General features: G+C 39.6%; 3 protein-coding genes across 7 annotated transcripts in view; all 3 read left to right on the top strand.

Annotated features, from left to right (window-relative positions):
* LOC144644465 (uncharacterized) overlaps nt 1–13355 on the top strand; it is a 53443-nt gene that overhangs the window by 22116 nt on the left and 17972 nt on the right. The gene's annotated exons all lie outside the window — the stretch shown is intronic.
* On the top strand, nt 116–6093 carry LOC144644446 (uncharacterized). Of its 3 annotated transcripts, none has more exons than XM_078503935.1 (5): nt 116–367; nt 2204–2359; nt 3533–4519; nt 4918–5166; nt 5748–6086. In XM_078503935.1, the coding sequence occupies exons 1-5, from the start codon at nt 178–180 to the stop codon at nt 5825–5827; spliced, it is 1662 nt and encodes a 553-aa protein (XP_078360061.1). In that variant the 5' UTR covers nt 116–177; the 3' UTR covers nt 5828–6086. The 3 variants fall into 3 exon arrangements, with proteins under 3 accessions (XP_078360061.1, XP_078360060.1, XP_078360062.1); XM_078503934.1 differs by having other exon boundaries at nt 2201–2359; XM_078503936.1 differs by lacking the exon at nt 4918–5166 and having other exon boundaries at nt 2201–2359; nt 5748–6093.
* LOC144644435 (uncharacterized) overlaps nt 7861–13355 on the top strand; it is a 35461-nt gene continuing 29966 nt past the window's right edge. The window contains exons 1-2 of one of the 3 annotated variants that reach the window (XM_078503916.1): nt 7861–8109; nt 10378–10533. In XM_078503916.1, the coding sequence (XP_078360042.1) occupies nt 7920–8109; nt 10378–10533 (346 nt within the window). In that variant the 5' untranslated portion in view covers nt 7861–7919. Of the gene's footprint in view, nt 8110–10374; nt 10534–13355 lie in introns of all 3 variants that reach the window. The other 2 variants (XM_078503914.1, XM_078503915.1) reach the window with 2 other exon arrangements.

Below are 13355 nucleotides of genomic sequence, written 5' to 3'. Positions count from 1 at the left end.
ACCTTTCAAACAAGTCTTTGAATGGACCAATGATAATCCACATAATTTAAAAGGGGGTTTCCCCGATTTCTGAGAATCTAAATTTCTAGGAAACGCTTAGGTTGCATATCTGTTATGTTTGTTGTTGCGAATCGAGCGACAGCTTTTAACCTATTTTGTGAAATGTTCTAAATTGTAATGGGGACAAAAAGTATCATGTCACAATCTAAAACGAAATATCAAAGAATCGGCCATGAAGTGGAGAATGAACCTACATTCACCTGGAATAAGAAAAGGTATATCGTAGGAGGAGTCGTGGTGTTCCTACTTTTGGCTGTGAGTCTTGTTCTGGTATTTATGATTCCCAAAAAATCTTCTGAAAACAAAGGTAAGTACAGGCCGCAGTAGCTTCAGTAGGTAATTAGAATTGAAATACCTCAGCTAAAGTAAACTAACTCAATACTGCTATTACATGTATAATAAACAGAAGGCGAGTAAAGAATTAAAATGCTTTGCTTTGCACATTGTAGTTGATGCTGCAGACATCTGATACATTGATGCGTAGCCAGTTTCATCTGTTGAATATTCCAGTTTGTGTATGTGTATAAACGTGTAACAGCTTTTGGTGACTGTCGTTATAATTTGCTTCACCAGCACTTGTACCGGACTGGAGTACTATAAGTGACTTTCAGTTGAGAAGTGTCCTGTTGTTGTCACTTACTAGGGTGGTTTACAAATCGGTGTGCGACAACTGCAGACTGCAGACCCTAAGACTTTCTAAGTAATTATTTACATGCAAAGTGCACGTGAATGTTAGTGAATATTTGGAACGGAAGCGACATGAGATGGCGTTTAATGGCAGTCCGCCCCTAATAACAAGCGTGTGTTTGATATAAGGACTTAATTTTCTTTTACATCCTCGATTTTTTTGTCCGTAAAGCCTGCCGCACACTAGAGCAACTACCTGAGCTATTCGCCTCACGTGCCCGTTTGCTCAGCCATTTATTCACTGCACATTTCATCCTGCAGTGAGGAAAGTGCTTAGCAAGTAAGGATGGCCGTACTCGTACCATATTCGTACTCGTATTTACATTTGTATCGTACTTTCGTCGCTTTCGTACCTTTCGTACTACCTGACCTGGCCTGCGTCTTCTGTCGCCCTGTGTTACTCTCTTTCTTCTTTTTTCTCCTTACTTTTTCCCCTTCTTCACGTGAACAGACCATCGCCGCTACTAATGCGGTCTTCCTTTGTTGTCCTACACCATCGGACGGATGACCTTCATCGGTGTTGAAGGCTATCGTTCTATCGTCGTTTTGACCACCCTCTTATTAGCAAGTTTGATTCGGAAGCCGCCATGATGAATCACGTGAGCATTCTGCGTGTGTTTATTGGTCAGTTGATATATCTGGCTGAGCCAAGTTTGTCATGTCGCCCGCACACGTTGAGGATTTTGCCTCTCGAGGCAAAAAATATCAAACACGATATAGATATTTTCCTCAAGGCCTCGCGAGGCAAAATTCTCACGAAAAATGTCCGCACACGAGAGACATCTGCTGAGCAAACGGGCACGCGAGGCGGTTAGCTCAGCTAGTTGCTCTAGTGTGCGGCAGACTTAACAAAGCCATCCACCGCCATCTTGACTTCCTTCAGCTTATATTTACATCTACTTGCGGTGAATACAGCGTTAGATTCAGAATTTTTCGACCAATCAGTTATACGCGCATTCTTTATATTCACCTTAGTAAATTCCACTAAATCATGTTACCATTACCATTGCGAGAGCTTACTGTAAGCATGCAGTCTACCCGGAGAGTTATTCAGGCTGGAACGTTGTTCACAGTATTCGGGCTAACCGGAATGCCAGTCTGTAGGTCTGCAGACTGCATTTGTCGCAACACCGTTTACAAATCAACAACTTCCTATTACCATATCCACTGAATTAGTGTATCCGTAAAATAAACGTAAATTTCAGACCTTATAATGAGAATTATATAATTATTATTTTTTGTTATTTTTTCATGGTCCGTTGGCTATCGCCACATAATTGACGGCAGCGAAAAACACAATCGTTAGTGAATTTCATGAGTTCGCATATCATAAAAAACCGCAATATTATTTAAGATAAACCCAATGAAAACTCAAAATGAGTATCTAAATCTATTGACATATCGCTTCATTATCAATTTATAAATCCCTTTGACTCTGTTTCTTCTTCTAAAGCAGAAGAACAGGACAAAAGAAATTTGGCAACATTGTTTGACTGCAGACAGAAGCCACTCTGTGGAGCCAACGCCACCTGTACAGCTGATCTAAGAAATGAGCAACATTACACTTGTGTTTGTAACAATGGCTTTCAAGGGAATGGTTCTGTTTGTCGAGGTAATGCAAAGCATAATGTGCCGATCATAATAAGGCCGCTATATCGATCGTATCTCTTGTCTCGTCAGTATTTCATTTGTGTTGACTCAAAGCTGTCTGTTGTTGTATTACAACCCAGGGGCGGATCCAGAATTCCTCAAAGGGGGGTGGCTGTTTACCAATATTTTTGTTTACTATATTGTTCAAGCCCCAGTTTGTATTTTATGGTAGGAGGGGGGGGGGTTCGGGCTTTTAGGCAGTTTTTTGAAAGTGGAGTGCAAATCATTTTGGATCTGCGACCCATATTTAGTGAAGCCAAAGGCTCCTTCCCCCTAGGGGGGTCTGGGGGCATGCCCCCCTCAGAAAAGCTGCCAATTAAGTTGTCAATTAAGCTGTCAATTAAGTTATTAAAACACTGTTTTTCCTTGATAATTTGGCAAAATATTCTTTCTTCGACTTACCTTGAGTTCTATTTCGGAGAAAACGTCTACTTCTTATGAAATGAACAGTGATTGAAATTTAAAGTTGACAAGCCAGGAACTTACAGGAAAGAACAGATATGCGTTTTTTTTGTTCACCCACATGCTTGAAAATTTTTAGCCCTTGGCAAAGTGGCCTGGGAACAACTTTGGCGACTTTGCTTGGTTTTGAAATCGCTTTGATGCGAAAAAATGGTACGAAAACTCGCTAAAAAAGATGTAAATGGAGAAGAAAATCATTCCAGCAAGGCTAAAACAACTCTTGAAAGTTAAAAGGAATCTAATTTTTTAAAATTATACACACATGTTTTGTTACATTAAGCCAGAAGTTCATAAAACAGGCCTTTTGAAAATCTCCTATTTTGGAAAAATGGCCTTTCTTAACTTTGAACGGCCGCCTGACTATGAAAGGTGGATGGACATTGTCCTTATTTTCTATTTTAATATGTTTATTTTTATTTTTCTGGTGGATCAAGGGGGGTGGCTAGCCACCCAATCCACCCCCCCTGGATCCGCCCCTGCAACAGTGATATAAAATGGCACAATCCTATATGATTTAAGTAATTATTATCAGATGACTGTATGGAACAATGAAACGCTAGTCAACGACCTTTTCCTAGCCAATCAAGTGCCCGGGATTTTATCGTAATAAAACTGAACAATCCATAATAACGGGCAATCGACGTTTCTAAAAGATTGTTATTTCTTTTTTCAGATCTCAATGAGTGTTTAGCCGAAGAACTGTTTTCGTGCCCTTTTAATGCCAATTGTCAGAACACAGTTGGCTCCTACAAGTGCAGTTGTCTTCCTGGATACCAAGGTGATGGACGATCATGCACAGATATTGATGAATGCAACCTAGGTGTTCATAATTGCAGTATCCATGCACACTGCAATAATACTATTGGTTCTTATAATTGCACTTGTCTTGAAGAGTTTCAAGGAGATGGCATGTTGTGTGAAGATTTTGATGAGTGCAGGATGAATATCCACAACTGCAGTACTCACGCCCACTGCAACAATACGATTGGTTCGTATAATTGCAGTTGTCATAAAGGATTTCAAGGAGATGGCGTGTCGTGTGAAGATATTGATGAATGCAAGGCCAATATGCACAATTGCAATGTACATGCCCACTGCAATAACACTAATGGCTCTTATGGCTGTACTTGCCTCCAAGGATTCAAAGGAGATGGATGGTCATGCCATGACATTGATGAATGCAAAGATGGGACTCACAATTGCAGTGTACATGCCCACTGTAATAATAATATTGGCTCTTATGGATGCAATTGCCTCCCAGGGTATAAAGGAAACGGATGGTCGTGTTCTGACATTGATGAATGTAAGGATGGGACTCACAAGTGTCACAGAAACGCAGCATGCACAAACACTGAAGGCTCTTACCAATGCACCTGCCGATCTGGGTTTCATGGTGACGGTAAAGTGTGTCGAGATGTCAACGAATGTCTGGATGGATCACATGATTGCGGTTTCCACGCGACTTGCAGGAACAATGTAGGCTCTTATTCGTGTTCTTGCGATGACGGTTTCCGTGGGGACGGTCGTTCATGCTCTGACATCAATGAGTGCAGTGATGAAAGCTATCTTTGTGGCTCTGGTGCCAGCTGCGTTAACAATCCAGGCTCTTACAGCTGCCTCTGCAGGAAAGGGTACAGTGGAAATGGACGATACTGTTATGGTAAGCAATTGATCAAGAAGTATGATGTGAGTTTTATCAGCATGATCCTTAGCAGTTTTCCACTGAACTTCGTGCTTGCATGGCTAAGTATCACATCATTATAATTAATTAATAAAAGTGGTATCTATTAAAAAGGCGTTCACTTACTGGAGGTAAGGTAGATTGAGGAAAATATATCTTCTAGTTTTTTTTTAGAGTTTAATTTTAAGAATAGCTGTATTTTATATGTAAATCAGGCTGATCGCCAGTTTATACCAGTGATCCAGTGATCACTGATTGTCCTTTCAGGGTTAAATAAAGTCTTTTATTTATTTTAAAAACGAAATGGATAATTTTCATCGGCTATTTGTGGTAAATGACGAACATACTATAGACGATCTGTCTTATTTTCTCTTTAGACATCGATGAGTGCAGTGATTGGAGAAACACTGAATGCAGCTCGAATGCGCATTGCATTAATACGCCAGGCTCTTACACCTGTAGCTGCAGTTCCGGTTTCCAAGGTGATGGGATGTCATGTCGAGATTTCGATGAGTGCGCAGAAGATGTTCACGACTGTCATAAGAAAGCTGTGTGCGATAACACATGGGGATCATACCGTTGCTCATGTTCAAAAGGATATCACGGAAATGGCAAACAGTGTAAAGGTGAGTAAGTCATGCAGATCTAGCCTCCTCCGATTGGGACGGAAAGGAAACAGGGACCAAACAAAAGAGAGACTGGGACCGAGCAAAAAAAGATTCCTCGTCCCCAGCCTTCCTCTCTACTAGTTCCAGTTTTCTCTCTTCCCCTCCGCTACCACAGAACCCCGGATTAAAAGGAGTGGCCTGCGGAGGACTCTAATGCAAATCCTGATGTATAAATCATAATCATTAGTTAAACCGGCTCAATTGGATTATGGTGGATAGTAAGCTGAAGTAAATTAAGCTAGGTAACTTAAACATCAATTTACACTCTTCTTTCTGCGAGCTCCGATGTTATTTATACAAGAAGAAATAGAAGATGAGAGACAAATAAAGTTTGCATTCAAGTTAAGTCGAACCCTCTGCGTAAAGCATTTTTGCACTTTTTTATTCTTAGTACGAACCTGCATATTGGATTCCCGATAAATAAGATATTTTAAAGAAATTGTGTATATATACAATCAGCAATACATATCTGGATAATAAGAGATTTAAGTTATTTTCTTTAGTTTTTTTTCTCAGAGTGTCTTCTTCTTTTTTTGCAGCTATTCCTGCCAGAAGCTCAGTGCCTTGCAACCGAGTTGTTCTTTTTCTTGTCCTTTTTATGTTACTGCTTTGTACGTGAAGACTTTACATAACTCTGTAAATAGCTAAAGCTTGAAAGTAATATCAAATTTTAATTAGAACTTTCAAGTAATTTTGGACATGTAAAAATTTATATCTTTTGTAAACTGAACACAGAAAAAAATTTAGGTTCTTAAAAACACTGCACGCGCGACCTCAATTCTTTACCCGTTTGTTGAAGTAGGCCTTTACCCGTTTGTAGTTGTAGGCCGAGTTGTACAAACACTGCACAGTAATACGGCTAGGTCCAACTAGTAACGTTTATTAAAGAACAATATTGGCAGTCTGCTGATTTTAATTTATGGCTCAGTGGGAGGAGTCGGCTACCATTTCTTTCTCGGGAATTAAAATTTTCCAATAAGGCGCAATTTTTAAAAGTATTTCGGGGTTATCAGTACAGCGACTTAAGAACTTTTTGTTTGCGTCCACGAGAAATTGCAAACACTTAGTAAATTATGAACTAGAATCGAATTCGAAGTTAAAATTTATAAGATAAATCGACCTCAACATTAGTTAAAATGGCTGGCCCACTGGTCAACACACCGCATGTGACACCACCCAGGATTGTGGCACCGATTGATTCCCACAACTTTGGACGGGCGACAATCCTTTGATCCATTTCCACTGAGAGTTCTTTCTTTTTTGCCTCAAGTTGCTGTTCGTGGGCTTCAGATAAACGTTTTTACTTTTCATAGCTAAACAAAACTGACGAAGGGTTCATAGTATGGTTTTAATAGGTGAAAAATGTCATTTGCTGCTCGCAAGGGAGGCATTACCTCAGACTAAACCCCCCCCCCCCCCCCCCCCCCTAAAAAAAAAAAAACTCCGTTCTGATGGTAACTAAAGGAAAATCACTTACTTGAGTGGAGAGAAATAATGTCATTGTGAAAGTTGCGGGGCGGGCTAGGATGCGCGAAGAAAAAGGAGGGTTGCTCCCCGATTTTCGATCGGCCTTTCCTTGATGCAATGCGTTCTAGTGAAATCCGTCTCAAGAGCGACTGGGTTAATGGACTGGAAGTCAACTGTTTAACCGTCCAAGCGCAATAAAACTACTGAATTGAAAATAATTATTTGGAAGAAGCCAACAGTAGAAACGGGACCCTTTTGCACCAAGCATCTTGACACTGCAAATTGGCCAAATTATTTCCAAAATGTTAATGGCCATGTTCCCTTGTCCCCTGGAACCCCTGGGCCCCCTCGCTACTGGTTCAATTTATAAATTCTGAGAAAAAAATTATGATCCTTAATTGGAAGAAATGTTTACTGACCTTCATATATATTATTGGTATCATTTATCTCTTGTCTTGTTGTTTATTTCGCTTTCATATGCCAAATTGCAACATGACAAACGACGAAACGTGTGGACAAAAAGGACTCATGTGCATCGGGAGAAGGGTTGGGAAAATTGTTTTCGGGCAAATTGATCCATTTTTCCCCACTGTTTATTGGTTAAAATTTTTAATTTCCATTTTAAGAACCTACTAAGAGAAGCAGGTAGATACTACCCAGTTCAGGGTTGTGGAGAAAACACTCGAATACCACAGAACCAATTTTAATGCTTCCGCTACCATATTTTCGTACTACCAAGATTTTTGATTTCTTAATCCTCTTACTTAAGCTTAGAACTCAGTAGGCCCCGTACTAGTGCTCTGCAAGCAAACAAGCTATTTTTCTAGCAGAAACTCTCGAGATCTCGAAGATTTTCGAAGAGAACCCGAAAATTTTCCGACGTTCGGAAGGTTTTGCGGATACTTTCAGAAATTTTCAGAATATTTTGCCCCTTTTATTCACACATGCAACATGCATCGTTGTGCTTAACTTGACTGTATTCATATATGAAAACGTTGTCTTATGGTATAGCTACAGAGAGACGTCTCGATGAAGAGGTCAAGGGGTTTCCAAGATAACCTCTCAAACAAGTCCCCGAATTGACCAATGATAATCCACACAATTTAAAAGGGGGTTTCCCCGATTTCTGAGAATGTAAAGTTCTAGGAAACGCTTAGGTTGCATATCTGTTGTGTCTGTTGTTGCGTATCGAGCGACAGCCTTAAATTTTGTGCCCCCTACTTTGTGAATGTTCTTAAATTGTAATGGGGACAAAAAGTATCATGTCACAATCTAAAACGAAATATCAAAGAATCGATGAAGTGGAGAATGAACATACATTCACTTGCAATAAGAATATGTCTATCGTGGCAGGATTCTTCGTGTTCGTAATTGTTCTGGTTGTGAGTCTTGTTCTGATATTTGAGATTCCCAAGAAATCTTCTGAAAACAAAGGTAAGGCTGCATTCATTATGTATCCTACAGGGGGGGCAGAGGATTTTAGGGGGGGTTCTCAAATTTTTAGAGCAAAAAAAGGGGGGATATGAAAATTGTTAAATATCTACTGGGGGGATGCTTATTTTTTGTAAGATTCTGTCTAGCTTTTGTAATAGTTTTAAAAAAGTGAAAAAAGAAATGATAAGTACAGCAGCTTCTTTCAAGGATTGTAAGCAACAAGGGTACCTCTATTATTCTGAGAGACTATAGTAGCTATTTGAAGTTTTCAAGTAGTGTGCCTGTCCTGTAGATGTAATGTTTCGATACAGCATAGAAAGTAAAACATCTAAAATGAAAACATTTAATGCAACCTCAGTCTAAGCAGTGCAACTTTATTGAATCAACGAATGCAAAAGAAAACAATGTAATTCGATCAGTGCACAGTTTTATGAAATTGAACAACAAATGTGCACTTTAATGTTCAATGAAAGGTGCGAACAATATGACTGGAAAACTATCGCGTCCACGTTTGAAAATATGAACAAGCTATACGTCGAAGAACTTAACAAATATTTAGACCGTCATAAACTTTCTCTCCTTGGGAAGAAAAATGATAAGATAAGGAGAATAATGGCACACGTCGCACTTGAGAGGAATGATGCTGAACGGCCGGAAAATTAGGGTGAAGAGGATGGCAACAGCGGAGATGAATCCGTGGATGAGTGTGATAGTGAGAGTGATGATGATGATGAGGTTGTTGCTTTTGTCGACGAGAGTGACAGTGAAACGGAGGTTCCTGTCAATACTCCTGGTAGTACTCGTACACGAGCTGGCAGGCTATCTATACCTAATTCGCGCTACTTAGACTGGCTGGCATAGGTATGACATAAACTGTCAAAACTCTCTCGATGTTGTTATTAAACGTCTCTTGAAATCTCAAAAATATATACCGGTAGTGTACTATTATACAGATATTTATTTTGATATTTCTTGTGAGGGAGGAGGGGGGGGTATTCATTTTTCGGCTGATTGCATGGGGGGATTATGAAAATTTGTATGGACCTTGGGGGGGATATAAAAAAAACGAGCCGCTGAAAAAAAAATCATCTGCCCCCCCCCTGTAGCATACATAATGAATGCAGCCTAAGTGCAGGCCACAAAAGTTTCAGCAGGTAAATACCTCAGCTAGACTAAACTAACTTAATACTGTTATTACATGTACAATAAACAGAAGGCGAGTAAAGAATTAAAGTGCTTTGCTTTGCACATTCTAGTTTATTCTGCAGACATCTAATACTTTGGTACGTGCGTAGCCAGTTTCGTCTGTTAAATATATAAGATTCCAGTTTGTGTGCATAAAACTTGTAACAGCTTTTGGTGATTTTCATTATAATTTGCCTCAACAGCACTTGACCGGAGTACTGATAAGTGACTTTCAGTTGAGAAGTATAAATGTCACTTACTGGGGTGGTTTACAAATCGGTGTGCGACAACTGCAGACTGCAGACCCTAAGACTTTCTAAGTTATCATTTACATGCAAAGTGCACGTGAATGAAGCGACATGAGATGGCGTTTAATGGCAGTACGCCCCTAATAACAAGCGTGTGTTTAATATAGGGACTTAGTTTTCTTTTACATCCTCGATTTTTTTGTCCGTAACAATTAAAGCCATTCACCGCCATCTTGACTTCCTGCAGCTTATATTCACATCTACTTGCGGTGAATACAGCGTTAGATTCAGAATTTTTCGACCAATCAGTTATACGCGTATTCTTTATATTCACCTTAATGAATTCCACTAAATCATGTTACCATTACCATTGTCGAGAGCTTAGTGTAAGCATGCAGTCTACCCGAGAGTTATTCAGGCTAACGGCTGGAACGTTGTTCACAGTATTCAGGCTAACCGGAGTGCCAGTCTGTAGGTCTGCAGACTGCATTTGTCGCAACACCGTTTACAAATCAACAACTTCCTATTACCATATCCACTGAATTAGTGTATCCGTAAAATAAACGTAAATTTCAGACCTTATAATGAGAATTATATAATTATTATTTTTTGTTATTTTTTCATGGTCCGTTGGCTATCGCCACATAATTGACGGCAGCGAAAAACACAATCGTTAGTTAGATTGTGAATTTCATGAGTTCGCATATCATAAAAAACCGCAATATTATTGAAGATACACCCAATGAAAACTTCAAAATGAGTATCTAAATCTATTGACTATCGCTTCATTATCAATTTATAAATCCCTTTGACTCTGTTTCTTCTTCTAAAGCAGAAGAACAGGACAAAAGAAATTTGGCAACATTGTTTGACTGCAGACAGAAGCCACTCTGTGGAGCCAACGCCACCTGTACAGCTGATCTAAGAAATGAGCAACATTACACTTGCGTTTGTAACAATGGCTTTCAAGGGAATGGTTCTGTTTGTCGAGGTAATGCAAAGCATAATGTGCCGATCATAATAAGGCCGCTATATCGATCGTTTCTCTTGTCTCGTCAGTATTTCATTTGTGTTGACTCAAAGCTGTCTGTTGTTGTATTACAACAGTGATATAAAATGGCACAATCCTATATGATTTAAGTAATTATTATCAGATGACTGTATGGAACAATGAAACGCTAGTCAACGACCTTTTCCTAGCCAATCAAGTGCCCGGAATTTTATCGTAATAAAACTGAGCAATCCATAATAACTTTAATTCAGCTTTAATATAACCATACCTATGGCTATTGTTATTTCCTTTTTCAGATCTCAATGAGTGTTTATCCGAAGAACTGTTTTCGTGCCCTTTTAATGCCAATTGTCAGAACACAGTTGGCTCCTACAAGTGCAGTTGTCTTTCTGGATACCAAATGAACGATCGTGCACAGATATTGATGAATGCAACCTAGGTGTTCATAATTGCAGTATCCATGCACACTGCAATAATACTATTGGCTCTTATAATTGCACTTGTCTTGAAGAGTTTCAAGGAGATGGCATGTTGTGTGAAGATATTGATGAATGCAGGATGAATATCCACAACTGCAGCACTAATGCCCACTGCAACAATACGATTGGTTCGTATAGTTGCAGTTGTCATGAAGGATTTCAAGGAGATGGCATGTCGTGTGAAGATATTGATGAATGCAAGGCCAATATGCACAAGTGCAATGTACATGCCCACTGCAATAATAATATTGGCTCTTATGGCTGCAATTGCCTCCCAGGGTATAAAGGAAACGGATGGTTGTGTTCTGACATTGATGAATGTGGGGACGGGACTCACAAGTGTCACAGAAATGCAAAATGCACAAACACTAAAGGCTCTTACCAATGCACCTGCCGTTCTGGGTTTCATGGTGACGGTCAAGTATGTCGAGATGTAAACGAATGTCTGGATGGCCGATCACATGAATGCAATCTGGATGCGTCCTGCACGAACACTGTGGGCTCTTATTCGTGTTCATGCAATGACGGGTTCCGTGGGGACGGTCGTTCATGTTCTGACATTAATGAGTGCAGTGATGAAAGTTATCTTTGTGACTCTGATGCCAGCTGTGTTAATACGCCAGGCTCTTACACCTGTAGCTGCAGTTCCGGTTTCCAAGGTGATGGGATGTCATGTCGTGATTTCGATGAGTGCGCAGAAGATGTTCACGACTGTCATAAGAAAGCTGTGTGCGATAACACATGGGGATCATACCGTTGCTCATGTTCTAAAGGATATCACGGAAATGGCAAACAGTGTAAAGGTGAGTAAGTCATGCAGATCTAGCCTCCACCGATTGGGACCGAACAAAGGGGAGACTGGGACCGAGCAAAAAAAGATTCCTCGTCCCCAGCCTTCCTCTCTACTAGTCCCAGTTTTCTCTCTTCCCCTCCGCTACCACAGAACCCCGGATTAAAAGGAGTGGCCTGCGGAGGAGGCTAATGCAAATCCTGATGTATAAATCATAATCATTAGTTTCAAACCGGCTCAATTGAATTATGGTGGATAGTAAGCTGAAGTAAATTAAGCTAGGTAACTTAAACATCAATTTACACTCTTCTCTCTGTGAGCTCCGATGTTATTTATACAAGAAGAAATAGAAGATGAGAGACAAATAAAGTTTGCATTCAAGTTTAGTCAAACCCTCTGCGTGAAACATTTTTGCACTTTTTTATTCTTAGTACGAACCTGCACATTGGATTCCCGATAAATAAGATATTTTTAAGAAATTGTGTATATATACAATCAGCAATACAGATCTAGATTATAAAAGATTTAAGTTCTTTTCTTTAGTTTTTTTTTCTCAGAGTGTCTTCTTCTTCTTCTTTTTTTGCAGCTATTCCTGCCAGAAGCTCAGTGCCTTGCAACCGAGTTGTTCTTTTTCTTGTCCTTTTTATGTTACTGCTTTGTACGTGAAGACTTTACATAACTCTGTAAATAGCTAAAGCTTGAAAGTAATATCAAATTTTAATTAGAACATCCAAGTAATTTTGGACATGTAGAAATTTATATCTTTTGTAAACTGAACACAGAAAAAAATGTTTAGGTTCTTAAAAACACTGCACGCGCGACCTCAATTTTTTACCCGTTTGTTGAAGTATAAGGGTCGTATAAGGCCGTGTTGTAGAAACACTGCACAGTATAAATACGGCTAGGTCCGACCAGTAAAGTTTATTAAAGAACAATGTTGGCAGTCTGCTGATTTTAATTTATGGCTCAGTGGGAAGAGTCGGCTACCATTCTCGGGAATTAAAATTTTCCAATGAGGCGCAATTTTTATAAGTATTTCGGGGTTATCAGTACAGCGACTTAAGAACTTTTTGTTTGCGTCCACGAGAAATTGCAAACACTTAGTAAATTATGAACTAGAATCGAATTCGAAGTTAAAATTTCTCGGATAAATCGACCTCAACATTAGTTAAAATGACTGGCCCAATGGTCAACACACCTCATGTGACACCACCCAGGATTGTGGCACCGATTGATTCCCACAACTTCGGACTGGAGACAATCCTTTGGTCCATTTCCACTGAGAGTTAATTCTTTCTTTTCTGCCTCAAGTTGCTGTTCGTGGGCTTCAGATAAACGTTTTTACTTTTCATAGCTAAACAAAACTGACGAAGGGTTCATAGTATGGTTTTAATACAGTGGAACCCCGATATAACGATCCTCGATATAACGATGAATATTCTATGTCCCGGCAAAAGTTACAGTAAAATGTATGGGACAGAACCCCGATATAACGATCTTCGATATAACGATATTCCCGATATAACGATCAA

Source organism: Oculina patagonica, chromosome 2, assembly GCF_052425735.1.
Source record: "Oculina patagonica isolate OP01 chromosome 2, crgOcupat, whole genome shotgun sequence".
Lineage (NCBI taxonomy): Eukaryota > Metazoa > Cnidaria > Anthozoa > Scleractinia > Oculinidae > Oculina > Oculina patagonica.
This window is presented reverse-complemented; position numbering and strand designations above follow the sequence as displayed.